The sequence below is a fragment of the Sceloporus undulatus genome, chromosome 1 (genome assembly GCF_019175285.1).
Source record: "Sceloporus undulatus isolate JIND9_A2432 ecotype Alabama chromosome 1, SceUnd_v1.1, whole genome shotgun sequence".
NCBI lineage: Eukaryota > Metazoa > Chordata > Lepidosauria > Squamata > Phrynosomatidae > Sceloporus > Sceloporus undulatus.
Genome location: NC_056522.1, coordinates 26,197,943 through 26,224,350, shown reverse-complemented (window position 1 = coordinate 26,224,350; position 26,408 = coordinate 26,197,943). Strand labels below are relative to the sequence as shown.

General features: G+C 40.3%; 1 protein-coding gene across 6 annotated transcripts in view; it reads left to right on the top strand.

Annotated features, from left to right (window-relative positions):
* Positions 1-26,408, top strand: part of TTC7A (tetratricopeptide repeat domain 7A) — a 290,642-nt gene that overhangs the window by 141,962 nt on the left and 122,272 nt on the right. For all 6 annotated transcript variants that reach the window (XM_042476228.1, XM_042476218.1, XM_042476210.1 and 3 more), the window contains exons 14-15: positions 906-978; positions 11,534-11,694. In XM_042476228.1, the coding sequence (XP_042332162.1) occupies positions 906-978; positions 11,534-11,694 (234 nt within the window). The remainder of the gene's footprint in view (positions 1-905; positions 979-11,533; positions 11,695-26,408) is intronic.

The window sequence follows — 26,408 nt, the reverse complement described above, 5'->3', positions numbered from 1 at the left end:
CATCATCAGCATCAACCTGGGGAAAGCTGAGTAAATTTCCTAACATAGTTATTTTTATTTCTTCATCTTGCCCTTCCTCCTGTTTGGCAACTATGATACTTTACACATTTTGGCCTTTCTTAATTATTGATGCAAATGTTGCTGAGCTCTCAGCTCTCAGAGTTTTAGATTACAACTCCCAGAATCCCCCAGCCAATGGCTATGCTGTCAGGAGATTCTATGAGTTGTAGTCAACTTTTCTAAATCTTGTTTCTCATAATAACTAAATGGAAACCCCATATTAAAAACATAATATAGAACAGAAGACCGATTTCAGAAAGGGATAGCAGTTATGATACTGTATAGACTTTTATTATATCTTTGTTAACTTTCCTGAACCATCAGGATGGTCCTTATATGAAAAAGGGTGGTGGACAGAATGGACCTTTGGACTGATCTAGAAGAGCTCCCTTCTGTGCTGAATATAATGAGTTGACCAAAGCCAAATTGAGCTTTAAAGCAGAATAGACATCTAAATCCAGGGGCCCTTTCATACTACACAGCTGTAGCACTATGATTCTACTATAAATGCTGTGGCTGCATCCTAAATGTGTATGTATGTTGTGTGCCTTCAGTCATTTCTGAATTCTAAATACCTCTACCTAAACTGCAGATCCCATGATTCCATACAATGGGGCCATGGCAGTTAAAGTGGAATGAGAGGGTTATAATTACATAGCATGAAAAGGCCCCATGTCTTCCTCAGTGCTTGCATTCACGAATCATAGGAATAGTCTCTTATGCTTGCTAAGTCTGGTATACTGTGGTTGTCCATAATATCTGACTTTCACTACTATTAGGGTAATTTCCTTGTATGGTCAGCTTTGTGGCAAAGCATAATGTGTAACAACATTTGTGTTTTGCAGAGCACATGATTTGGCACCTGAAGACCACCAAATTATCCTTTATGTCTCACTGCAACTTGCTCTTGTCCGGCAGGTAGGTATGAGGGCCAGTGACTGTAGAACAGCAGAAAGAAAAGGTTATATGGGGTACAGCCACCTTACAGGTGCAGCCTATGAAACTTTTCTTTGGGGATGTGTGTTTTTAACCTTCTGTCTTCATTTTGTTTTTAGCTACTGTATATATTTTTCTGATTTTCTTTACTTCACTTCTGCTCCAAAAACCTAGGGTCCCATATATGAAGTACTTTACCTTCTAAGTATTAAAATCTATTATCTTCATAAACCAACTTCTCTCATTCCCATTCTTTCCCTTTTCTCTCTTATCCTTCTCTCCTCTGTTCCTTTCATCTATTCACTCTTCCTCTTTACTACACAAACTTTCTTCACTTACACTTGCCCTCTTCCACATACTAATACATTCTTTCTTCTTCACATTTCAGATCATTCTAACTTTCAAAGACACACTACACTGACTAAACATACAATCAACTCCTACCCCTATCTATTCATCCAACATAAAACACATATCTTCCTATCTTGCACATGGGAATAATCTTTAACGTTTCATTTGTGATCCTTATTATCTATTTATTTGTTTACTACTGTCTGTATGCTACATCTTACTAAAAGCTTCTAAGAAAGGCTCTAGTTTCCTAATATTTCTTCATGGCCATTCTGTTAACTTGTTAACTTAATCAACATTTTTTATTCTATCATGTTAGTTACTATTACTTAAAAGTATTTTAATCTATGAAGCCTTCTACACAAAGTTCCTTTTCTTCTTGATGCAGAAAAGTTATCATGCTTTCCCATTCTCTAAAGAAGTCCTCCATATTTTCGTCATTTAATAGTCTAGTCAATTTGTCCATTTCGGCCAGTTCGTAAATTTTTTCTGTCCATTCTTTTATATCTGGGATGTTTTCTTCGTTCCATTTTCGTGCCAATACAATCCTTGCTGCAGTGATCAAATGAAAAATTATTCTACCATGGTTTTTTCTCTAATTTGCGATCAATTATATTCAGTAGGTAAATTTCAGGTTTAAATTCCATTTTAATTTTTAACAATGCAAGATTGTATTTGTGATTAGCAAGGTTTGTGTTATGTTTGTCTGTGTTTTGTAAGTCTAATAAAAATTTAATTTAAAAAAAAAAAACAACCTAGGGTCCCAGGAGTCACCCACAAATTGAATTAAATGAGGAAATGAATTTAGCTCAATATGAAGCAGTGAGAGGGCCAGGGTAACTCTAGCTGGGAATAACTCCAGAGGCAAGTTCCAAATTGGTTTGTTTTTAAAAAGGAGAAGTCTGCCTGAGAATTCTAAATACTCCTCGTTAAAACTGCCAATCCCAGAATGCAACAGGAGGCAGCTAGAGGAGTCAAAGTGGAATAGTAGCACTTTAAGAGTATAGTGTGATAAACATCAGAGTTTCTGCCTGATTCCAAACTGGACCAAAGTGGGAGTGCCCAAGTGGTCATATTTATTGGGCAAACTATGTCTTGAGGAAGTTTGAATGGATTTTCCGGGAATCCCAGAACAATGGGATTCCCTGCTGGCTGATGGTTTTAACTTCAGAGTTACAAAAGGAGCATGTTTGGTTGATGGCAGTGACATTGATTTAATCATGCAGGGATAAAATCAGGACAACCCCAGGGAGTTTGAGACAGGACAAGGTATGGGGAAATACAGTGGAGGCTAGCAGGGAGATTGACTTACTGCATTAGGCTGACAGACTTCTTTGACTTTGACCTTCAAGACGAAACGCACATGGCAGGGGGTTGGGAAGAAGCAATACTTACACCCATTAAATTACATAGGCCCTTTCCACATGCCCTCAGGTCTCATGTCACCACTCATGGGAAGTTCACTTAAAGGTTGTAATGACCTTTCCAGGATTAGACTGTTGGCCTCTATGTAACTGCTATTATAACAAAATATAAAAAAAAATATTTGTACCCCAAAATAACACGGGATATGCAGGGTGTGCTAACACTTGCTTTATGAAATGGCCTCTTATTAAGACCTTGCTTGTTTTTATTTATATTGACGTGTGTGCATCAGAAGCTAGAGAGTAAAGCGCACCCTTCCCTTACATGGGGGATCTGTTCTGGACACACACACCCTGTGTAAGGGAAATTTTGCGAATGCTAAAGCCCCATTGCAGTGTGGCGTGTGTTCCACGGGCGCACCTGCCATTGCCTTTTCCGGCAATAGCTGAAAACTGTGTATAGCATGCCCATGTATGACCCAGGCGCACTGTACTTCAGTACTTGTAAAGGCCCATAAATATACAATCCAGGTTGGGTTTTTTGCCAGCTTTCAAGGTCTATAATTACAACCTGGAATTATCTTGCATAGCTATGTGGCCTTATTTGTGCAGGAAAAAAAAACTAAGTGGATGTGGAATGATCATTTTCACAAGGAGATGCTGTGATGTTATTATGTAATGGTGCCTGTTTCACAACAGAATATATAGGAATGATAGATATACATTATGCCCTAGGCCGTATTGGTACCTGTTGCTTATTGCAGCTCTCTGGTTAGTGCCCTGTTATGCATCTTTGCAATTCATTAACAAGTAGCTTCTCTTTTTAACTGGGTTTAATTTTTTAAAATAATTTTATGAGTCTTAGGAGCAGAGAAAAGGAACTTTGCAACAGTTACTTACACATTTTTTGTTTCTTCTAATAAATAAACCAATTACCATTGAGAGGATCTTCTAGGGAATTTACTTAAGAGGGGTGCAATTAAACTTGCTCTCATCTTTGTAAAAATTACAAAAGAACAATATATGAGATGGGGCTCTACTAGTCTCTCTCCACATGAACAAATACATTTTTTTAATGAGGAATTCCCTGAACATGACCATCCAGCACAGCAGAAGGGATGATATTATGGAGACCCTATGAATGAGAGACCTCTAAGTCACCCTGTCATTAGAAGCCCTGCTCAGGTCTTTCTACTTAGTTATGGATGTGTAAAGTTATGCACTATTGACCACAGTGTAGAATCTATGGTAATCCCTTTTCTCAAGCATCTTTACAGAAGATTAAAACAACTGGGGAAGGTTTTAGGGTATGGATGGGCAACTTTTGTGGATTCAGAGTATGTGTTGCCCCCCCCCGGGACCTTAGAAGCCTCACCCCTCACAACAACCCCCCCCCACCCCTTTCTCTCCCTTTCATCACAGTATTGCTATATTGCCACATTCAGGGACTATTTTAGGTCTAGGAGAAAGTTTTTTTCAAACCAAAAAGCAAATCATGCATTGACTTGAGGATTTTTGTTTTTTAAAAGAAGGGGCTATTAGGGGACCCAGAGGCCTCAAAAACAGCCTTGGTGGCACATTTTTCCTGCTCTTGTTAAATATTACTGCAAGCACACACAGATTTTTTCAGAGTTTCAAAAAGAAGTAACAACAACAACTCAGTGTGGCATACAAATGAACATAAGAGCAATGTCGTTAAATCAAATATATATAAAAATTATTTTAGACTACAAAAGTCAAAATCCTCCAGTAGGCATTCTGGCTGGGGATACTGGGAGTAACTTTTTTCACCTCTCTCTTATCCCATCCAGTGACCCTTAATACAACTTTCATTTTATAATCCCTGAACTAGAAATTGTTTGAAGGAATTTCTTAAAGGGTTTGGGTTGGGGGAAGCTTTTTAAGGACAATTCTCCATTTAAGTAAATTTGGAAATTTAGTATGTTCAACACTTGCAAGTCTTGTTAATTGTTATAATGGTTCTACTAGAGAGTAGATTTTTGGCCAGGAAGGGATAGGCTGCCTAAACTCAGTTTTAGGTATGCAGAGTGAGAATCATGCTTACCTGTGCATGAGCTGCTATTTATCTTTGTAAAAATATTTTAAAGAGGAAAAAAACCTAAATTCAGTCAAAGATATATGAATACAGAATACCGTTCAATATCAGGTTCTGTGAGCAATATCCTGATGCTGATTGGTGTGAGCTGGACTCTTCTGTGGTTGCCCTATTTCCCTCTATTTAACAGGATATAAATCTTTAAAGCATGCTTGGAGTGTGTTGCTGATACCCAAGACATATTTATTTTTAGGCTTCTAAAATATCATCTTCTGCTTTTGCCAAAGTGGCTCATGATAAACTTTTTGGTAATGCATTTTTAATATCCTTAATAATTTAAACTATCTAATGTATTCTCTTTCTGATTAACTGAAGGCTAAATGATACTACTAATGTACCTGGCAGATTATATTAACCAGAGAGTACCACGATTAAGGCTTTCAGCAGCCAATTTGGTAGCTACTGAAATAGGATGCAGAGTTCCAGGGTGACTTGTAAACTGCCCTAATGGTGGCAAATGGTGTAACTAGTGCTTGCTATGTTCAGTACCTTCAGTTAAAGAGTCTGCACCTTAGTGAATTGCCTTTAAACACTGTTGCCCAGCTCTGTTCTTCAGTGAACTGTTTCTGCTCAGCCAGGCAATTTAGGCTGCATCTGCACCCACAAAACTACAGATTCCAGAATTCCATAGCATTGAGTCATAGCAGTTAAAGTATTGTCAAACTACTTTATTTCTTTGATGTGAATAACACCGTCATTTGCCATCCACCTAACACACACACTTAAAAAGAATGTTTTAACCTGTGTTTTGAAAAAGAGGAGGGAGGATAGTATATTGGGATTGGTCTGTCTAGTGGAGAGAGTTCTCTAATTTCAGGGGCCATATCACTAGTTCTTTCCAACCTCTGCACCAGGTGAAGTTCACAGCAGCACTTAATATAATAAGTTAAACAACTGGGCAGGCTTATAGATAAACAAGTATTCCTTTAGATATCCTGTTCTGGGCCGAGACGTTTAGGACTTGAAGGGTGGTTTTGGTTTGGTCTTTGCTTGGCAACTTCAATTTAGTTTGGAAACCAGCCAACGAAGCCACCAGAAGCCTATAAGAAGAACATGGGAAGGACATGAAAGCTCTAACCTTCTGCTGATGTTATTCTAGTGCAGAGGTTCCCAACCTTTTTGACTCGCAGAGCCCTTATTTCTATAGCAGAGCCTCTAAGAGGCTGACCCTACGTCTTACAAGTTGATGGTGTTTAGGAGTATATATGGGAATATATTCTTATTCTTTAATTTCATTCAATTTTTATTTCTTTCATTTTCCTGGAGCAGCCGTGGGGCACCTTGGAGCACAGGTTGGGAACTCCTGCTCTAGTGTATTAGAGGTGTATTCCCTCCATTAATGGAGGTAACAGATAACTGTGATGACAAGGAGCTATCAACAGCCTTATCCTTTTTTATTTTATTCAATCAACCATGCAGTGTTTAGTATTATTTCTACCATAACTATATGCAGACCACTTTATGATCTTGGCAAACTCCAGTGGACCCCTGAATATTATCCAGAGGACCACTGCTATTCCCATTTTATAGATAAAGAACTGAGGCTAAGAAGTTTAGTGGGGATTTGAGTTCAGGTTACCACACTTTTTGGGGTGTGTTTTCTTTTAACAGCCATGTAAGTGGCAAAAATGTACTTGGTATGATACATGTTTTGATTACTTTCATTGCATATTATGGCCTTCTTTCCATGTTAACTTTTTCCTACTGAAAATCTACTTCTGTGTAGGAAAGAGAATTAAAGTCCAGTCTCTGGTCATATGTTTGTTATCTTAGCTCTCCTCTCTCCCCTTTCACCACTGAAATGCTCCTGTGAGCAAATGCGGACGTGCGTGTCCTCTTAGAATATCATCTTTAAGTGATCTGTCCTATGTTAAGGTCTCATTCAATAACAAATGGGGAAGATTTCCTAGGAGAATGTACTTTCAGCCTCTGAAAGATAGAATTTCAGGTCTCACTGCAGTGAAGGTGGCTTTGTATTCATTATAAATGTCAAGGCTTCTTCCCTTTGGAAACTTGATTCTAAAGATATTGAACAAAAGGAGTTATCAAGGCAGTTTTGCTTAGTAGCTAACAAATACTTGAAGTGTTCTAAGGGCTGCAATCCTGTGCATACCTGGATATAAGCCCCATTAAACATACCTGGGCTTTCTTCTGAGTAAACATGTGGCTTCAGATTAATTTTTATCTTGGCCTGTGATTATGAGCAGTCATATAGATTCATAGAGTTGGAAGAGACCTTCAAGGGTCATCAAGTGCAACCCCATGCTGCCATGCAGGAATATACAATCCAAGCACCCCCAACAGATGGCCATCCAGCCTCTATTTAAAAACCTCCAAAGAAAAAGACTCCATCACCTTCTGAAGGGGTATGTTCCACTGTTGAACAGCCCTTATGGCCAGGAAATTCTTAATGTTTAGGTGGAATCTCTTTTCCTGTAGTTTTTCTGTGCATCCATCCCATTGTATGTGATCCAAGCAACTTATCTGGTGTTATATTTCTATGCTGCTTTTCCTTTGGGTTGCTTGAAGCAGCTGATGTAGATTTCCTGAGGATCCTCCCACAAAGGTATGGTTCAGGGGTTAACCTTCTTTGCTTCTGCTGCAAATTTTATGTGTCCTTGTCCACTGCATCACTTTGGGCTCAGAACAGTTTGAAAGCATGGGATGCTGTCTTGCCAAACCTCAATAGGTGTCAACTGTTTTTATGTATGATTTTTATGTATGTATGATTTTTGTGAAATCCCTGTAAGCTCCTCTGAGTTTCTGGAAGGAAGAGCAGAACAACTGAAGAAAGATTCCCAAGAGCTGAAATAAAAAGTTGGGAGCAAAATTTCCTATGCCTCAATGTCCCACCTCCATCTCTGATCTTAATGGTTATCATCTCAGTCAGGTCAATGTACATTCCATATAAGTTGCCTTGGCATTAGGCAAAGCATCCTTTAAATGGGTTGTCCCTCCCACTTCAAGGTGACCAGATGTCATTATTATTATTATTATTATTATTATTATTATTATTATTTATTAACCTTTATTTATAAAGTGCTGTAAATTTACACAGTGTCATCACTGCAAAGGTAGACAAGGCTCCGCAAAATGCAGGACATTACAAAACAAAAGCTAAAACGCTAATATAAATGCAAATTCATGATTCTTAGTCATGCTCAAATTGGAGGACAGTTTGAAATTCCCCCAGGACAGAAGGTTGAAATGTAGGACATGTCCTGGATAAGGAGGACATCTTGTTGCCTGGTCCCACTTGCTCTAATAGGCAGGAGAGGTAGACCTTTTGGGTGTCTCCCCCAGCATACCTCAGAAAGATCAGCCTTATGTGCTGATAGAACATGTATTCTCTTTGCTCCAGAACCATCCTGCTGTTAACTTCCCCACTTCAGTTCCTTCTTTGGTTCTTAAAACAACAAGCAAACACCTCCTCTCTGTAAATGCTGCCATCTCCTTTTGTCATCTTCATCCCTTCCAGGGTCCAGGTTATTTGAAGGACTGTATTCTGAGAGAGCCAGTGTGGCGTAGTGCTTTGAGTCTTGGACTGTGACTCTGGAAACCAGGATTCAATTCCCTGCTTGGCCATGGAAGACCACTCAGAAACCTTGCGCAGGTCACAAACTCTCGCAAATCCTGCCAAGAAAACCTTATGATAGGTTTGCCTTAGGGTCGCCATAATTCGGAAACAACTTGAAGGCACACAACAGCCAAAAAAAATCTCTCTTATGAACCAGTCCATGCTCTGAGGTCTGCTAGGGAGGCCCATCTCTGTGTCCCATCATCCTATATCTAATGAAAACACTGGAGAGGGCATTCTCAGTGGCTGCTCCCAGCCTCTGGGACTCTCTTCCAAGAGAAATTAGTCTGGTACCCTCTCTACTTTCTTTTTGCAGACAAACAAAACCTTTTATATCCCAACAGGCTTTTCCTGAATATATAATTAGTAATATATGTTGTTACTGTTGTTATTAAAATGTGCAGCAAAAATTCACCACCCTGTCAGGCCACAATCCTTGGGCTTCAAAGGCCATTCACTCAATCACCTTCTTTAAAAAGGGGATATTAGAATTGGGTCGTTGTTCCAGGAAGATCCTTTTGAGGAGAAAGTGCACTGCAGCACCTGTACAGTGGCAAGCATTTTCCCCGGTATAAATGAGGTATTTAGCACCCCTTGGATTCACTCAGTTACTTGTCCAAATCTGCTCCATTTTGTCGGCCAAGATGAGTGAGAGTCACAAACCTTCCAATGTCCCATATTGTCAGGGGCAATCCCAATTTATCTTCTATTGCCTTATGTTTTCAGCTGCTTTTAAAATGTCCCACTTTCTTCCTCTCTCATTTTTTTTCCTTTGTCTCAGCTTACTTCAATGGCTGTGAATTGAATTGAAACTGCAAAAGCAGTTTGCATTCAGTTAACCCTGTTGTTGTTGTGTGCCTCCAAGTTGATTCTGACTTATGGCAACCCTAAGGTGAACCTATTATAGGAGATTATCAAAATGGGGGGGGGGGAGACAAAGGATGGAAGTGGTCAATCGTGCGAAAGATTATCATACACATCATGCTTATCCTGTTATTATCCTGTCAACGAAGTGGAATTGTCTTCTCACTTTTGAATAATGGGTTCAATGACAGAATAATGCAAAATGACAGGGTAATTCTTCACTGACGGGATAATGACGGGATAAGTGTGATGTTATTTGATAGTCTTTCATACAAGAAGGACAGGAAAAGGATGTCCTTTTCCCCATGTGATAATCTCCACTGAGGTTTCTTGGCAAGTTTCTTCAGAGGAGGGTTGCCACTGCCAACCTCTCAGGCTAAGAGACTGTGACTTGCCCAAGTGCGTTTCCATGGCTGAGCTGGGATTTGAACCCTGGTCTTCCAGTGTCCTAGTCTAACTCACAGACCACTACACCATGCTGGCCCCTCAGTTAATCCAGTGGGAGTTAATTCAATTAACTTAAAAAGGATGCGGTGGAATCTTGCCCTTCCCAGTAGGCTCAGTCAAAAGCAAACTGCTGCAACCTATTGTGGTTTATGTGTTAATACCTTTGACATATCGAATACACTCTAATGTTGCTTGGGCACAGGTGTCCATCTTTCATTTGTGATATGTTGGTAGGTGTGAGTCAAACTTATATATGGTCTGGTAGATTAATAAAAATGTTGCAGCAACTAAAACTGAACCCAAGAAGCCTGACAGATTGTACTCTGAAAACCTCCCCAGAGACTGTCATAACTTGTGGCATCAAGTTCTGTAAAAACAAAAGAGATCTTTTGAATTGTTCTCGTTTTTGCTCTGGCAGCTGCGAAGAAGCAACAGCTTTATTTTACTTCACATATAGCAGGCTATAATCTAGGCATCTGCTTTGGAGAGTTGTTTAAGTGTGAGCTGGATTTTTAAAATGTATTCTTTTATATGATGCAAAGTATTCATCTGCATAGGCAATTATTTTCTGTTCCTGCTTTGCAAGTGAGTTCCCTCTGTTTCTTGCTATTGGGATTTTATTGATCCTGCCTTAGCTGATAAGTTAGTTTAGGGACTTCTGTTTCACTTCTGTTTTGCTTTTTAAATCTTCTTTTGCTGTACTTTGCTATACCACACCAGATGGTTCTGAACAGAACTGATTCAAGACTTGCTGTATATACTCATGTATGAGTCTAGAAATATTAGTCAAAAAATTGACCCCCAAAAAAACTGAGTTGACTTATCCATGGGTCAATGTAAATGCTGTTCTTAAAATCTTATTTAAAAAGGAACTATCCTCTGGTAAAAGGCAAGAGTGTAATCTGCCCTGGGAGCACTGACCCCACTCTACTGTCTCATCCATCCAGTTTTTAGGTTAGTTATGCCTGCTGGAATTTTGTAAATCCTTTGGCATTGTTATCCTTTGCTTCATCCTTTAGATCCTTTGTTTAATAATAATAATAATAATAATAATAATAATAATAATATAGTTTATTTATACCTCCCGCCTCTCCCATGGATCGAGGTGGGATTACAACCTTAAAAAATACTAACACTGAATTTACCAAGAATTCCTATTAGTTCTCTAAAAATTACAATTTGTCCATTAGCCAACAATTAGAGTCAAGGAAGAACAGTCGTCATAGCCTTCTTATATGGAATTCAGTGGATAAGCCCGCCGGAAGAGATCCGTTTTGATTGCCTTCTTAAAGGCCTCTAAGGTAGTAATGAGATGGATCTCTTCTGGTAGGTCATTCCATAATCTTGGGGCCGTGGCAGTGAATGCCTTATGTGAAGTTGTCATTAGCCTGGTATTATAATATTCTAGTAAGAACTTCCCAGATGTTCTAAGTGTGTGGGGCGGATTATGTAGGGAGAAGCGCTCCCGCAAGTAACTCAGGCCCAAACCATGTAGGGCTTTAAAGGTAATAACCAACACCTTGTATTGCACCTGGAAGCTAATTGGCAGCCAGTGAAGAGATTTCAGTATTGGTGTTATATGGTCAAACCTAGATGTTCCGGTGATCAATCTGGCTGCTGCATTTTGAACCAATTGAAGCTTCCGAATTTGGTACAAGGTTAGCCCCAAGTAGAGCGCATTGGTAAACATTTGTTTACTAATGACTTATCCATGGGTCACATCAAAATCCATAGTTTTGGCCCCAAAACCTGCCCTGAGGTCAACTTATAGTTGAATATACATGTAAGTGAGAGAAATCCTTCATTTTTATTTTCTAGATTTGTGATGCAATAGAACACCTCCAAGAAGCACTGAAACTCTGCAAGGATGATATGAATTCTCTTCATTTGCTGGCCCTCCTTTTTTCATCCCAAAAACACTATCAGCATGCTTTGGATGTGATCAACATGGCTCTTGCAGAGTATCCAGACTGCTTTAGGTAAGCAACATTGAGTAGACTTTTCACACTATTAAGCATTTGAACACGTCTTGGGCAGAGATAAGGACATTGTGGCTCCCAGATGTTGTTGGATTCTAATTCCCATCATCTCCAGCATGCAAAAGGCCAGGGATGTTGGGGACTGTACCTCAATAACAGTAAGAAAGCCAGAGGTTTCCCATTTCTGATCTAGGGAAAGGGCAGCTCTTTTACCACTGAGATCAGTCATTCTCTTTGAGCCTAACGTACCTTGCAAGGTTGTTGTGTGAAGATAAAAGGATCTCCTATGACAACCCTCTAAACTGCACTGACTTACATATACCATGTATCCTCACTGCAGAAATAATGGCTGCCGTGGCTTAGTGTTATGGAATTCTGGGAACTGTAGTTTGTTGTGACACTAGAACTCTCTGACAGAGAAGGCTAAATGTCCCACAAAACTACAATTCCCTGAATTCCATAGCATTGAGCCATGGCAGTTAAAGTAGTGTCAACCTGGATTATTTCTGCAGTGAGGATGCAGCCTATGAGCTCCTTGGAGGAAATGTGTGATATAAATGTAATAAATAATGCAGTATTTACTTATTGTATTATTTATTACATTTATAAAGTAATACATAATAAATGTAATAAATGATGTGCATTAATAATGGAGAGGCCCTAGTCTGTTGAACTCCCCTCATAGGGAGGCTTACTTTCATTCCATCGGCAGGGAAATATTTTTTATCCCGACAGACTTTTGAGAATTTAAGGTTAAACAAAAGGCTTTTAAGAATATACTGTGCTGTTTTAATTCTCCTGCTTGTTCAACTGCTTTTTAATATTTTTTCATTGTTATGTTTAAGGTGGTTTTTAGCAATATTAATAGCTTAATTCAGTTTTAATGTTGCCTTTTGTATCTTTTAACTATATTGCATTTTTTAGTTTAAAAAGAAGAAAAGGATGGGGAGAGGAGAAATAGAAAAAAACAAAAATCTAGCAGCACTTTTAAGAAACAATTATTTTTATTTTTCCATGAGCTTTCATAGATATCAACCCATTGCCTCAGTTGCAATACAGTTTTAGTTTGGAAACCTGGAGTCACAGTATTGAGGGGAGAGATAAAGATAATAATAATAATTTGGTAGGAGATGCTACTTTTGGAAGAACACATGTTTTATACATATGGTATCAAAGATACAATTGAAAGATTTTCTGATTAAATGGCTCGTTGTTTCCAGAGGCAAGCTAGAACATATTTTCAACAGGAAAAAAATATAGTACTTTAGTTATAGTTTGGTAATCTGGGATATTATCATGTGCATGGGCACTTTTGCGAATATTAAGGAGTATGTATGAATGCTTCTTCATATTGGTAAAGCCACATCCAGAATGATGGTGTGAAATGAGATGCAGGCTTGGCCCTGGCTGGTTGCAAGAAAGACTGGATTTTGTTGGGTGCTGCTCACAGCCTCAGATTAATACAGATGAAGAAAATAATCTCTACAGGAGAATCTGATTGGCCCTTGGTCACTCTTGGCCCTTTTATAGAGTGTGATGTGAGCGAACTGGACTCTATACTCCTCATGCTTGGGCTACTTGAGCTCCTCTGCCATGGGAAGTGTGTATTACAATCCTCTTTAATTACATGAGCACCTGCTACTTCTCAAATATTACAGAATTGCACATTTACCCCTTCTGATCATGTATCTGGCGTTCTCTCCACATACGTTTAAAAGATTAAGACTTTAGTACTCTACACAATTTCTTGAGAGCAGGCTCCCTTGAACTCAGAGGGGCTAACCTCAGAGTAGACATGCACAGGATTGTATTGCCAATTTCAATTTAGATTTTCTCGATTTAGGAAGTGCAATAACACCCAAAATCCACAAAACAGTGATACCTTTATTATTGTTGTTTTGTTGTGTGCCTTCAAGTCATTTCCAACTTATGGTGACCCTAAGGTGAAGCTATCACAGGGTTTTCTTGACAAGTTTCTTCAGGGGTTTTTGCTATTGCCATCCTCTGAGTCTGAGAGAGTGTGACGTGCCCAAGGTCATCCAGTGGGTCTATATGGCTGAGCTAGGATTCAAACTCTGGTCTCCAGGATCTTAGTCCAACACTCAAACCACTGCACCATGGCTGGTCAGCAGAAAACAGTGATACCTTTATTGGGCCAACCAAAATGCATAAAATACATGTTTCAAGCTTTGAAGCTCTACCGGCTTCTTCATTGGGCAAAATCAAACAGGAGGAAAATTTTTTTGGAAGATGTTAGTCACCCCCGTAGGGTTGCCATAATTGTCCACTTTTACCAGGGACAAAATGTGGAACAAATTCAAGACCAAACTGTAGGACAACTGCAGGACAAAACTCAGCCCAAAATGTAGGACATTGAAGAAAAATGGTGGACCTTAAATGTCCTACATTTTGAGCTGAGTTTTGTCCTGCAGTTGCCCTACAGTTTGGTCTTGAATTTGTCCTACATTTTGTCCCTGGTAAAAGTGGACAATTATGGCAGCCCTTATGTCAAGATGTTTTTGGTGTAGTCCTGAGATATTCTAGATCTCAAAGGAAGAACTTTTTGTATTGTTAATGGAATTTAAATTTTATTATTTTAAAATACTTTGTCTCCAGTACTACATGGCCAGAAGGAAGAATGGCTTGCCTGCATAGATATCCCTCCATACCATTTTAACTCAGAACAACACAAGAACATCTTGATAAATTGTAGTCCTGTGACTAACATTGTCAACAATGTTTTCTCATGTATGCTTTTAAACACCTTTGTATGATGAAGAAGCCAGTGGTGCTTCAAAACTTTGCAACTTGTATTTTATGCATTTTGGTTGTTCCAATAAAGGTATCACTGTTTTGTGGATTTTGCATGTTATTACACTTTGCTATATGGTGAGCACAGCAACCTCTAGTTTTAAAAAAAACCAAGAACAACATATATAAAGGTATGTGCTTTCATTGTTATTCCATAATACAGAAAGAACCTGGAGGTCTTTAAACAGAGGCTGAATGGCCATCTGTTGGGGATGCTTTGATTTGGATTTCCTGCATGGCAGGGGGCTGGACTGGATGGCCCTTGCGGTCTCTTCCAACTCTATGATTCTATGATAAGCATACTATCTAACAAAAATTTGGTGAAATCAAGGTTTGTACATGAATGGCAGCAATCCTAGATGACTTGTGAATCTCAGATGATTCCCCACGTGAGATAGAGAGAGAGAGAGAGAGAGAGAGAGAGAGAGAGTGCGATCTTCTCCATGTTCAGAGTGTACAGCAATCACATTTACATTTTATTTTATTTGCATGTTTTTTATTTTTAAAAAATATATGTGTAAGTGTCTTAATGAATCTCAAGTTAAATATGAGCCTGTAGTGTGATGCGGCTGGTTAAAAAATGAATTCAGTTTTAGACTTCATTGAAGGAAGCATATTGTGCACATCATGGGAAGTAATAGATCTCTAATTTGTGCTAATCCAGTTGTTTTTGGAGTACTTTGTCCAGTTCTCTTTTAAGACAAGTCTTTGCAAGCTGGAGCTGTAGAAAGAGCCATGTATGTTTGGGCTGGAGATGAGGAGACTTAAGGAGAAGCATAAGAGCAGTCTTAAAATATTTTAAGTACTGTGCTGGCATGTGGAAGAAATGTGGGTGATTCTATGATTCTATGGGAAGAAGATTTTATATAAAGATGAGCATAAATATCCTAATGGTTAGGGCTGTCTGGTAGTGGAGCAGATTACCTTGGGAGTTGGTGGACTGCTATCTGTCAGGTATTAAGTAGCTGAATCATTAATTGAGCAAGGTACAGAGAACAGAAGACAGAGTTAGGCTGCCTCTGCACTGCAGAAATAATCCAGAGACCACTTTAACTGCCATGGCTCAGTGCTGTGGAATTCTGGGATTTGTAGTTGTAGATATATTTAGCTTTTTCCGTCAGAGTTCTGATGCCACAACAAACTACAGAGCCAAGAATCCCATAGCATTGAGCCATGGAAAATGGTGTCTCCCTGGATTATTTCTGCAGTGCGGATGCAGCCTGAGATGAACTCTTAAGGCCCTGTCCAATTCACTGATGCTATGCTGCCCTTCTGTTAAAATGTCCAAAGCAATCTGCATTCAATTAAAATATTTCAAAGTAAAAAGAAAAAAAGCAGCTGCCAGCATCAGTAGATCGGTTTTCAAATTCCTATACAATTCAATGAGATGTAAGCACCAGAATTACTGCAATTATGAAAAAAGTTAGAATTATCAAATATTTTGAGTTGAAAATGTTATTAGATCTTAGTTTAACCCCATAATTTTGAATAAAGAACAACAGAGAAACCGAGTAAACAAATGACACACAAACATGATACATTTCCAGAACAGCTTGAGCCTCCCTTATCCAAAATGTTTTGGAGCAGAAATATTTTGGATTTTTTATTTATTTTGGAATTCCTGTGTTTGCCCATATGTGCATAATCAGATATTTTAGGCTACATCTGTACTGCAGAAATAATCCAGATTGACACCACTTTTACTGCCATGGCTCAGTGCTATGAAATTTTGGGAACTATAATTTTGTGAGACATTTAGCCTTCTTTGTCACACAACTCTGGTGATCCAACAAACTATGGGGCCATTCACATTACCTTTTACATCGGTTTTGAAATCGATTCTTGCACATGAAGTTCATATTGGGCCCGATTCTGTCACAATCCATGTCGAGGCTTGCACAAGGAAATGCCCCTTACCCCGGGGTATCCAGAATTGGGCTAAAATCCGTCTTTTCTCAAAAGACCCGGGTTCAGCGAAATATGAACTTGCCCTCGATCATGTTTGGGGCAAATTCAGGGGGGGATTAGGGTCAGGGGGCGGGCAGAGGTCAGAGCATTCCCTCCCCTCATCAGAAGGGAGGAGGGAGGAGGAGGAGGAAAGAGCCGAAAAAAGGGGAATCGCTGGATGCAAAGGGTGACAGGAGGCAAAAAGGGGGTGACTGGTGGGGTCAATTCAGGGCAGGTCGGGGGGGGGGGGGCAGAAGAGGCCAAGCTTCTGCTATCCATCAGGGACCATTTCCCTTTGATTTTAATTTTTTTAAATTATTTTTGACAAAAAATGCACATGTTTGTAGGTAAAGGTATATAGATATATATAGATACAGTATATAGATAGATCGTGAGCAGGAGAAAGGGTCAGTTCAGGGCAAGTCAGGGCACTACAGCAAGGGAAGCCTCTGCTATCCAGCAGAGACCTTTTTCCTTTGGATTTTATTTTTTTTAAATTATTTTTGGCAAAAAATGCGCATATTTTTTCCTTTGGAATGACTGCTGCAATGAGAATGAATGGCAATGAGAATGAATGGCCCCTTAGAATTCGAATGTAATGTTGCAACTTGGCAAATTGATTCAGCTGTTGCTACTGTCTTCAGGGGTAGCCTATTTTTTCCTTTGGAATGACTGCTGCAATGCTGAATGTTACAATTCGAATGTAATCTTGCAACTTGGCAAATTGATACAGCTTTTGCTACTGGCTTCAGGGGTAGGACTGCTGCAAAGCGAATGAATGTTAGAAATCAAATGTAATGCTTCTCTTTCCAATTAGGCAAATTGGCAAATTGATACAGCTTTTGCTACTGTCTCTAAGGAATTCAGGGGTAGCCTAGGGAAAGCCAAAAAAAAGCATCCTTTTCTGGCATTCCGAGGTGAGGAATTAATGTTGTTGTTGTTGTTGTTGTTGTTGTTGTTGTTGTTACCTGTGTATGAGGCATTCTGGGGTGCTAAGGGAGTAGGATACAGGCTACAGAGATGGCACTAGCTTTCATTTTGGGGTTGAAAATGGGGCCAAGGGCAGATCATAATCTACAACACTGACCCAAATGCCCACAACACACACCCCCCCCAGAGGTTTTTAAATTTGACAAGTGTTGCCTTGTCCTTTAAAAAAAAAAGGAAGGGGTGGAAAGCACACTTCTGATGCCCCTATCAGTGCTGGAAACGTCACCTATGACCATCGCGGAACTAACTTTGATTGACAGCCAGGCACCTTCACCTTAAACCCGAATTCTCCAAGAGGGCATTCATGTTAAAATGCCCCTGATTGGTAGTCAGCACTTGCTTCCGGAGAGATTCGGGAGGGAGCCCCCCGAATTTGACTAGTTTGTTCCAGAGCAATGCCACCAGTGTGAATGAGGCCTACAAATCCCCAGATTCTATAGCATTGAGCCATGACAGTGAAAGTGGTGCTAACCTGGATTATTTCTGCAGTGTGGATGCAGCCACAGATATGACACCTAAGGCTAAACACAGAAAATGTTTATGTTTCCTATACAGGAAAAAATAGAAGGGAGAAACTGACAATGCACTAAACTGTTATATGTCAAAGAAATAAATATGTCCAAGGAATAAAACCACCACTCTAAAGTAGAATAATAATAAATTGTTTATATACAGTAACCACATTGTAGTAATTTTGAAAAGCAATAAATACACATCCAAAATGCTACAGAGAGCAGTGTATCCCAAACTAACAGCCTTGACAGACTGGCGATAAACGCCAGCCTCAGGGCAGAGTGGGGGCATGGCGTTCACACAACGCACACTCCTATTCTGCCCTGAAGCCGCTGTCATGCTGGACTGTGACTACGGGCATCATCACAGTGCACCTTTAGCGCTGCATCGAGATGACACAGCACCAAAAGGAGTACCAGAAGGTGCCACGACGGTGCCAAAGAGAACATTATTCTAGACATCTTGGGCATCATGAGACAGGCTGCACTGTTCTTTTTACAGAACTGTTGTCTTCTCCTGGCTGCCATTCTCTAAACGATTTCTTACTCAGGGGGGATACAGGTGGGCGGCTCCATGCCGCTCGTTTTTGCCCCTTGGTTCTGCGCCAGCTGCCATAGGCAGCTTTTTAAGGGTGTCATAATGCACCATGATGACAATGCTTCCGGCGAGTGCACATCATTGTCGTGTACCCTGTGTGGACGGGGGTGTGGCAAGATGGCGCACGGGCGCCGAAATTAGGGCTGGGCAAATGGATGCCCAGCTTTACGGAGCTCTAAAATTGGCCCAGGCCAGTGCAAGACACCAGTCAGTACTACGCCTCAGTCTTTTGTTGAATTGTGAAGACTTGTGTTAACCAAGATGACAGCATCCTTCAGATCCTTGGATGTTGCTCTGAGGGTCTTTGTGATTTCTTGGGTGATGTGCTGGTTTGTTGGTAGAGTATACCCACTTTGTTTATTGTGGTCTTGAACCTTCTTCATTCACTAGCCTGGCAATGGATTGACCAAACTCTTAAAACCTTAGAAATGCTTTTGTAATCCTTTCTAAACAAACAAGCAACAATAACTGCTGTTCTGAGGTAATCGAAAACATCATTGATCATGGTGCCTTTCCATATAGCTATAAAAACAGATTGAACAACAATGCACAGGCCCAACCAGTCTGCCTGTCTTTTCTTTGGAGGAGTCATAAGGGAGTCATAACTGGGAGGAGTTGTGAGGGAGGTGCAGTTGCCTTAGCCTTAGGCTGGAGATGCAAAGTTTTTTTGCTGGTGCTGTTAGCATTTGAAGAGAGAGTTGGGTAGAAAAGGTTGCCTCCCCCATCCTTGTATTATCTCAGGTCCTTTTTTTTAGGTGTCCCATCTTTACCCTGGAAAATAGGGGAGGGAAAGAAAGAGAGAAGGGCAAAGGCAGGCTGGTTGTCAGCTCCTCTGTCACTCTGCTGCTTTTCTGAGGAAGTCAAAGATGTCTTTGAGCATGGTGCAATGCTCTTCCATGTAGCTGTAGAAGCAGATTGAATGGCAATGCCAGACCCAGCCAACTAGCCTGCTTTTGTCTTGGAGGAGTTATGGAGGAGGTGTAGTGGCTGCAGCCTAAGGCTGGAGATGCAAAGTGTTTTTATTGGTGTTGTTACTGTTTAAAGAGAGAACTAGGAAGAAAAGGTTGCTCCCACTATCATATCATCTCGGGTCCTTTTTTTAGGTGTCTCATCTTTCCCCTGGAAAAGAGGGAAGGGAGGAAGAGAGAAAGAAGGGCAAAGGCAGGCTGTCTATCTGTCTGTCTGATCCATTGTTAGTTGTTTTTCTGAAGTATTCAATAACATCTTTGAGCATGGTGCAATGCATTTCTACATAGTTGTAGAAGCAGATTGAATTTCAAGCTGTGGATAGCTGAATCCGTGGATAAAATATTTGTGGATATGGATGGCCAACTGTATTGAACTATTATAATTGTGCCTTGTGGATATGGATGAACACTGTATGTATATTTGACATCAGATGTTTCCAGTAGTTTTCTCTGCAACCCTGTGTGGTAGAGATAGCCCAATACTACCCAGTAAGCTTTGTGATTCAGCAGCAATTTTAACTATACTCCTCCCATTCTACAGCACTAGGTTTCACAAGGAGTCTCTGCAAATAGCAGTAAATTCCCTTAATCGCTCCACAGAGCTTTGGAAATGGTAGTAGTGGCGAAGTGATGTGAACATAAAAAATGGCCTTTCAATTTTCTATAGGCTTTTGTTGTTGTAATGTCTAGATATATAGCACTGAAGCTCATGGCTTCATTGCAGCAGTGAATTAAATAACTCTTGGGCACTGGTCCAGCAGAAACACTTTACCAAAAGTCAGCTTTTAACACCTGCACTACTTCATCATGGTTTACAAAGCCAACTCCACTCCACAGCTCTTCCTTCACTAAAGATTAACAACTCTATGATTCTATGATTCTATGATTCTAAGATGGTCAAAAGGGGGGGGGGGATTAAAAACAAGCAAATATCTGAAAGGATATCAGCTTGGTATTCCATCCATGTTCTAGATAAAATAGCAGTATTCTATAACTAGAGAAGGAGAAAAAATTCATTTGGTTTACATTTTAGTATGAACAAGCCTAACTCACATTACCCAAATTACTATGTCAACTAGAACACAATGATTCCTTCAGTTTTTACACTCTTCTAGATTTTGCAGTGTTGTACTGGTTGTTATTGGGCTTTCAGGTTGATTTCAACTGATGGTGACCCTTTCATAGGGTTTTCTTGGCAAGATTTATTCAGAAGTGGTTTGCCATTGCCTTCCTTCATGGCTGAGAGAGTGTGACTTGCCCAAGATCATCCAATGGGTTTCCATGACTAAACAGGGATTTGAACCTTGGTCTCCTAGTCCAACACTCAAACCATTATACCACACTGCCATACACCTATTTACAAATATGTGCAAAGATGCATACTGTGCATTAGTGAGGTTTATATACAAAAAGGCATATACTGTATTAGGAGAAATTGGTTGCAGAAATGCACATGTAAAAGAAATCTGTGGCCAAATATTAGGGGAAGAGTTTGTAATCTGTATATTAGGGGAAATGTGTACAATTTTGTATGTGTGCTCAAAACTGTCCTTGAAATTTATATAGATTTTTGCATGCTCATTTTAAAAATGGACAAACTGAAACATGATGCAATGAAACTGCTGAACAGCAACAACAGCCTGCCTCTCCCCATGGGTTGATTTTAAGAGAAAAGCAAATGTTACATAAGACAAACCAGACAGATTTCTCCATCCCTGTCTGACCATTTATGTTGATATTAGACTGGAAACTGACAGTATTTAAAAAAAGAAGAACTGAACAAAGTATTCAGTTGGCCCATAGCTTCATCCTTGGAGAAAGGGCACACTATCCATCCTACTTATTTTAATGGTGACTGGCTGCTTTGATCTTTTCTAATGATGCTCCATTGAGTTGGCATGGTTTTGCTTGAATTAGGAATGCCATTTCTGTGTAATCTACACAGTGCTCAGCACTAGACAAGAATCTAAAGATATCACTAGTAACTACCTCTGTGGTTTTAGGGAAAAGGAACAGAAGACCCTTGGTTTAACCCTTTCCTCTCCTGCTGTAGACCAAAATAAGGCATTTTCATTAAAATAAGGAAGTATTTTCATTAAAAAAACAACATGCCTGATCAAGTGATCCTAATCCCTGAATATGTTTAGCCCACAATCCTAAACACATTGAGAAGAGCGAAACCCCATTTGACCACAGCTGGATTGGCTTCCAAGTTAAACATGATTTTTTCCTATGTATTTATTTACTTAAAGCGATTTTTCTCCTGCCCTTCAAAAACTTTCCCAGAGCAGTTTATACAATTTAGCAAAATTAGTAATGTAATATGAAAACACTGGTTTTTTTTTAAACTGCAATGCATAACAGAGCATAAAAGCCAACATGAACTGGATCTCATGTTAAAGAAGTGACCTGATGTGAAGACACCACCATTTGTATCAGCATTGCCATTCTTAGTTTCAGCTCTCTTCCTGTGAGGTGGAAAACACTTCTTGCGTAATGACTAGTGCCTAGGTATATAAATACCTATTCATGAACAATGTAAAGGTGACAGGTCACTGTGATCTTAGGATCCAGGCAATGCTCCTTGATGTGGGAAGAAGGAAGTTTACAATTGCAAAGAAAGCTTTGTAAATATCCTACAGCTGTCACGATTCAGCATGGAGAATCCCAAGTTATCCTTTCTCATCTCACTTTTTAAGTTGCTTTTAAAATGTCCCAGTTTTTCTTTTCTCCTCCCACTTGCCCGCTTTGTCCTCAACTTACTTCATAGGCTGCAAACTGAGTTCAAAGTACAAAAGCAGTTTGCATTCATTTAACTCAGTAATGGGGAGAGGAGCGGAGGGGTAAAATCTTTCCTTTCCAGGTACGCTCCTCCAAAAGCAAACTGTTGCAACCTCTCCTAGCTTCTGTGTTTTCCTACATTAATATTTTTTGTTATCCCGATGATACTCTGCTGTAGCTTGGCCACATGTCCTGGTTTGCATCTGTGAAATCCTGGCAGGTATATCAGTATCTTTAATTTGTAAAGCATATAGTATTATTGAGAGCCAGCATGATGTAGTGGTTTGAGGCCTGGACTATGCAGTTTATTTTGATACCCAACCATGAAATAACGAGACCAGACACGTAAATTGGATGAATAAAGGGCCATTTATTTGACCTATAATCTATTTAAAGCTAAGCACTTGAACTTCAACCTTAACTTCAAACTCTGAGCAAATTGATTAAAGTGAAAAGCCTGGTGCGGGTCCAGCTGAAGCCAGGTGTCAATCCTAGACTTCCTCTTCAGCCTTCCCTTTGGGCACAAACACTGAACCCCGAGGTAAATCCGATGATTTGGATTGCATCCTCAGTCCAGTCCTAGGAAGGTAAACATAAGGCACTCTCCCCCAAACCCCCACAAATTTGTAAGGTTGAGCAAAGCCCTCATGTCTACCTCAAAGGCAGGTTCTCTCACAACTCCACACCCCTTAATGTGTTAAGCTGATCAAGAGCCTAACCTTTCACCACAAAGGGGTGCCAATTGTGCATACCAAACAGTTCTTTAACCCCATATGGGCCAGCTTGTCCCTTTCTCCACCAGGCTATTCAAAATGTCTTTTAACCCCATTTTGAAAATCCCTCAAAAGATCAAATTAGTGAACCCCCCTGACTGGTACAACTCTGTGTGTTTAAACAAAATTGATGGGTGGTTAATTAGAAAGCCAGATGTCCTCAATAGAGAATTTCTATTAACCTGTTTTCTGGCAACATCCAATTTACGTGGATTACTTTCCCCTCTCTATAACTGTTGGGGCAAAATTTTAGACCAGAAAAACCTTATGCCAGGCCATGTATGACATATGATATCAAAATCATGTCTCGCTTGACAAATTAGATCTTTGCATTTGATCAAACCAAGGTCCTTGCCAACAAAGTTTATAAGCAGCACATCAGGTTGAGGGCCAACATGCTCCTCAAACAACAACTTGAACAGACAACGCCAGCGTAAGCCTCGTCTGCCCAAACATTCAATCGTGGCGATCTCGCTGAGACCAAGGTGAGAGCCCATCTGACCAGCTCAAGCCTGTCTCACTGCCCAACAAATCATACTGTGCCCGCAGGTGGAGGATGTGAATTCTAATAGAATGAACTCTGAAGACTGAAAGAAACAAGAGTCAACCAATTTAATGTGTTGCAGGAATCATCCGCACATACTTCTTGAAAGCTGAATATTGTCATCTGTGTTTGATATCTGTGCCTCAAATCCTATGGCTGCTGCCGTGGAGGCCACTCCAATTTGGAAAGAATAAGTACCGAATTTAACCCCCCCTTGGTACAGGATTATCCAAAGCCTTAACTGGCACAGTCCAAAATTGAAATTTAGTCAGGGGTGAGTGGTCTATATGTAGAAACAAGAGGCTCAGAGTTTGGCTGCAAAGTGCCACATATTCTGTCAATGCCTGTACTGGGCAAGGATTGGCCATAATACAAGTATTTAATGTAATAGATGTCCCACTACTTTATTTAATCGGTCTTAGACCTTCTAATCTGCAGTATAGCAGTCAGGCTAGTTAGGACCAAATCAGTAAGTACAAGGGCCCTATTTTAAGTGTCATTGTTTTGATGTAACGACCAATTCACTAATTCTAAAGCCCCAAAGAAAGCCATTAACACCGCTGTACAAAACAAACTGGCCTCGTAAGGGGTGAAACGAAACACAAGAGAGCCTGCTGTCCCTTAAGACCCTTGAGAATTTGTAGAGTGATGGGCCTCCTATCATCATAATTAATGACCCGAATCCTAGCCTGCCCTGTTAAGGTCTTGCAAATTCTAAAATCTGATGTATGACCGACTAACCCCGGGCAATGGCGGCAAAGGCTAAGGCTGAAAATTTATTCCTAATAGTCTGTGTTATTAGCCCCTTGTTGTGTAAATAAACACATAATTGCAAACAGTGTTCTACAGGTACTGGCCACATGTGACTTAAACCATGTACAGTGCAAAACTGTCAAAGGCCTTGCAAGCCTTCCCATAATTGGACCGTGTGTTGTCCAAAAGTGAAGTGCTTATCATCTTTGCCACCTCACCCTTCCAAGCGTCCAAAGCTCTTCAAGCATCACTGCCCGGTGGAAGTCTGTCTCTTGAGCGTTATGCCTCAAACACTCAAGCACCAACACCGTGGCCAATCTTGTGACACGAAGAGACTTGGAAGACAACTGATTAATCACCTGTACTGAAGCAGCATTATCACATCAAAAATGGACAGACGAATTAGAAAATTCGACTGCCCAAATGTCTACTGTAACCACTATTGAAAAGAATTCCAAAAAGGTGAGGCCTGAGGAAAGGCCAATCATGAATCCATATCTGTATGCACCAGTGATTGTTAAAATAAACCACAAGGGCAATCAAATCTGCTGCATCTGAAGAGACTTCCAGGCAGGAGTAGGAAGCAAGGCCCAGAGAGAACTCACAGCCCAGCAGGGAAAAGGCAAACTCCAGAGAGAACTCAAGGCAGGGAAGGAGGAGGAAGCAAGGCCCAGGGAACAACCAAAACCCAGAGGAACTCATGGCCCAGAGAGAACTCATGGCCCAGGGAAAATACAAGCCCCAGAGGGAACTCAAGGCAGGGAAGGAGGAGAAAGCAAGGCCCAGGGAGAACTTGAGACCTTTGTTGGGGAAACCAAGACCCCAAATGTCTAAAACCCCTTCCAACAAATGACACAAAAACTTAGCCAGAGAAGATCCTGATGTCAGCTCTGCTTCCCTGCTTCGTGGAAAAGAGGCAGGATGGGGGGTGCACTGTCCTTATATACTCACATGCCTCAGCTTAGTCCAATGGACCTTGCTGATATTGAAAATTCTGGTCGCTATCATGGAGGGTATCAAAGCCTCACCCTCCCTCAAGGCTCTGCCAATCGTCCTGGTATGAAACATGGGGGAAATCCTGTGCAGAAACAGGGGTTTAAATCAGAAAAAAACTGCAAAAGTGGGTTGGTTTTCACATGACGTCGTTCTAAAATGTTGTTAACCTGAACTGAAAGTAGATGGAAAGTAGACAAAAGCCATTCTTTTTTACTTTCGGAAAATCCCAGAAGTATAAAGGAGTGTGTTTTGTCTACTTTCTGTTCGGGTTAACACCAGTTTAATGACGACATGTATGAAAATCAACTCGCTTTTGTGGGTTTCTTCCAGCTTTTAAATTGTGTTTTTGCACGGGATTTCCCCCATGTGATAAACTCCATGACTCTGGAGACCAGGGTTCAATTCCTAGCTTCGCCATGAAACTCATGGGTGACCTTTGGCAGGTCACATGCTGTCACCCTCAGGGGAAGGCAATGGCAAACCTCCTTTGAACAAATCTTGCAAAGAAAACCCATGATAATTTTGCCTTAGGGTCACCATAAGTTGGAAATGACTTGAAGGCACACCACACACACTCACAAAGTATTATTATATACCCCATATTTTGTACCCCCTTTTAACAGAAAATATAAGCTGCAATTAAAATAACTTCCCCTAAACTGGTGGTCTCCAGATGTGTTGTATTCTAACCCCCGTATTCCCATAGCCACCACTAGCTTGGAGTTGGCCACCAGGGTGGGTAGGACTGATTTTGATCATCTTGGAAAGGATGCTTTGTCATTCTTGGCATAACATGGCTTTAAAAGGGGATTAGACAGATTCAGGGAGCATATGGGTATTGATGGCCACTATCCATGATGTGCTTCTTAAAACCAATTGCACCATAAAATGTCAGGAAAGAGATGTTGCCCATGTCTTGCTGGTGAACTTCGCTTAGGAATCTTGTTTGATTGGCTTGACTAGATAGGCTTTAGCTCTGATCCTGCAATGCTCTTCTTGTGTTCATGTTTTAACTTTCTGCGATGGAAGTGGCATTTAATT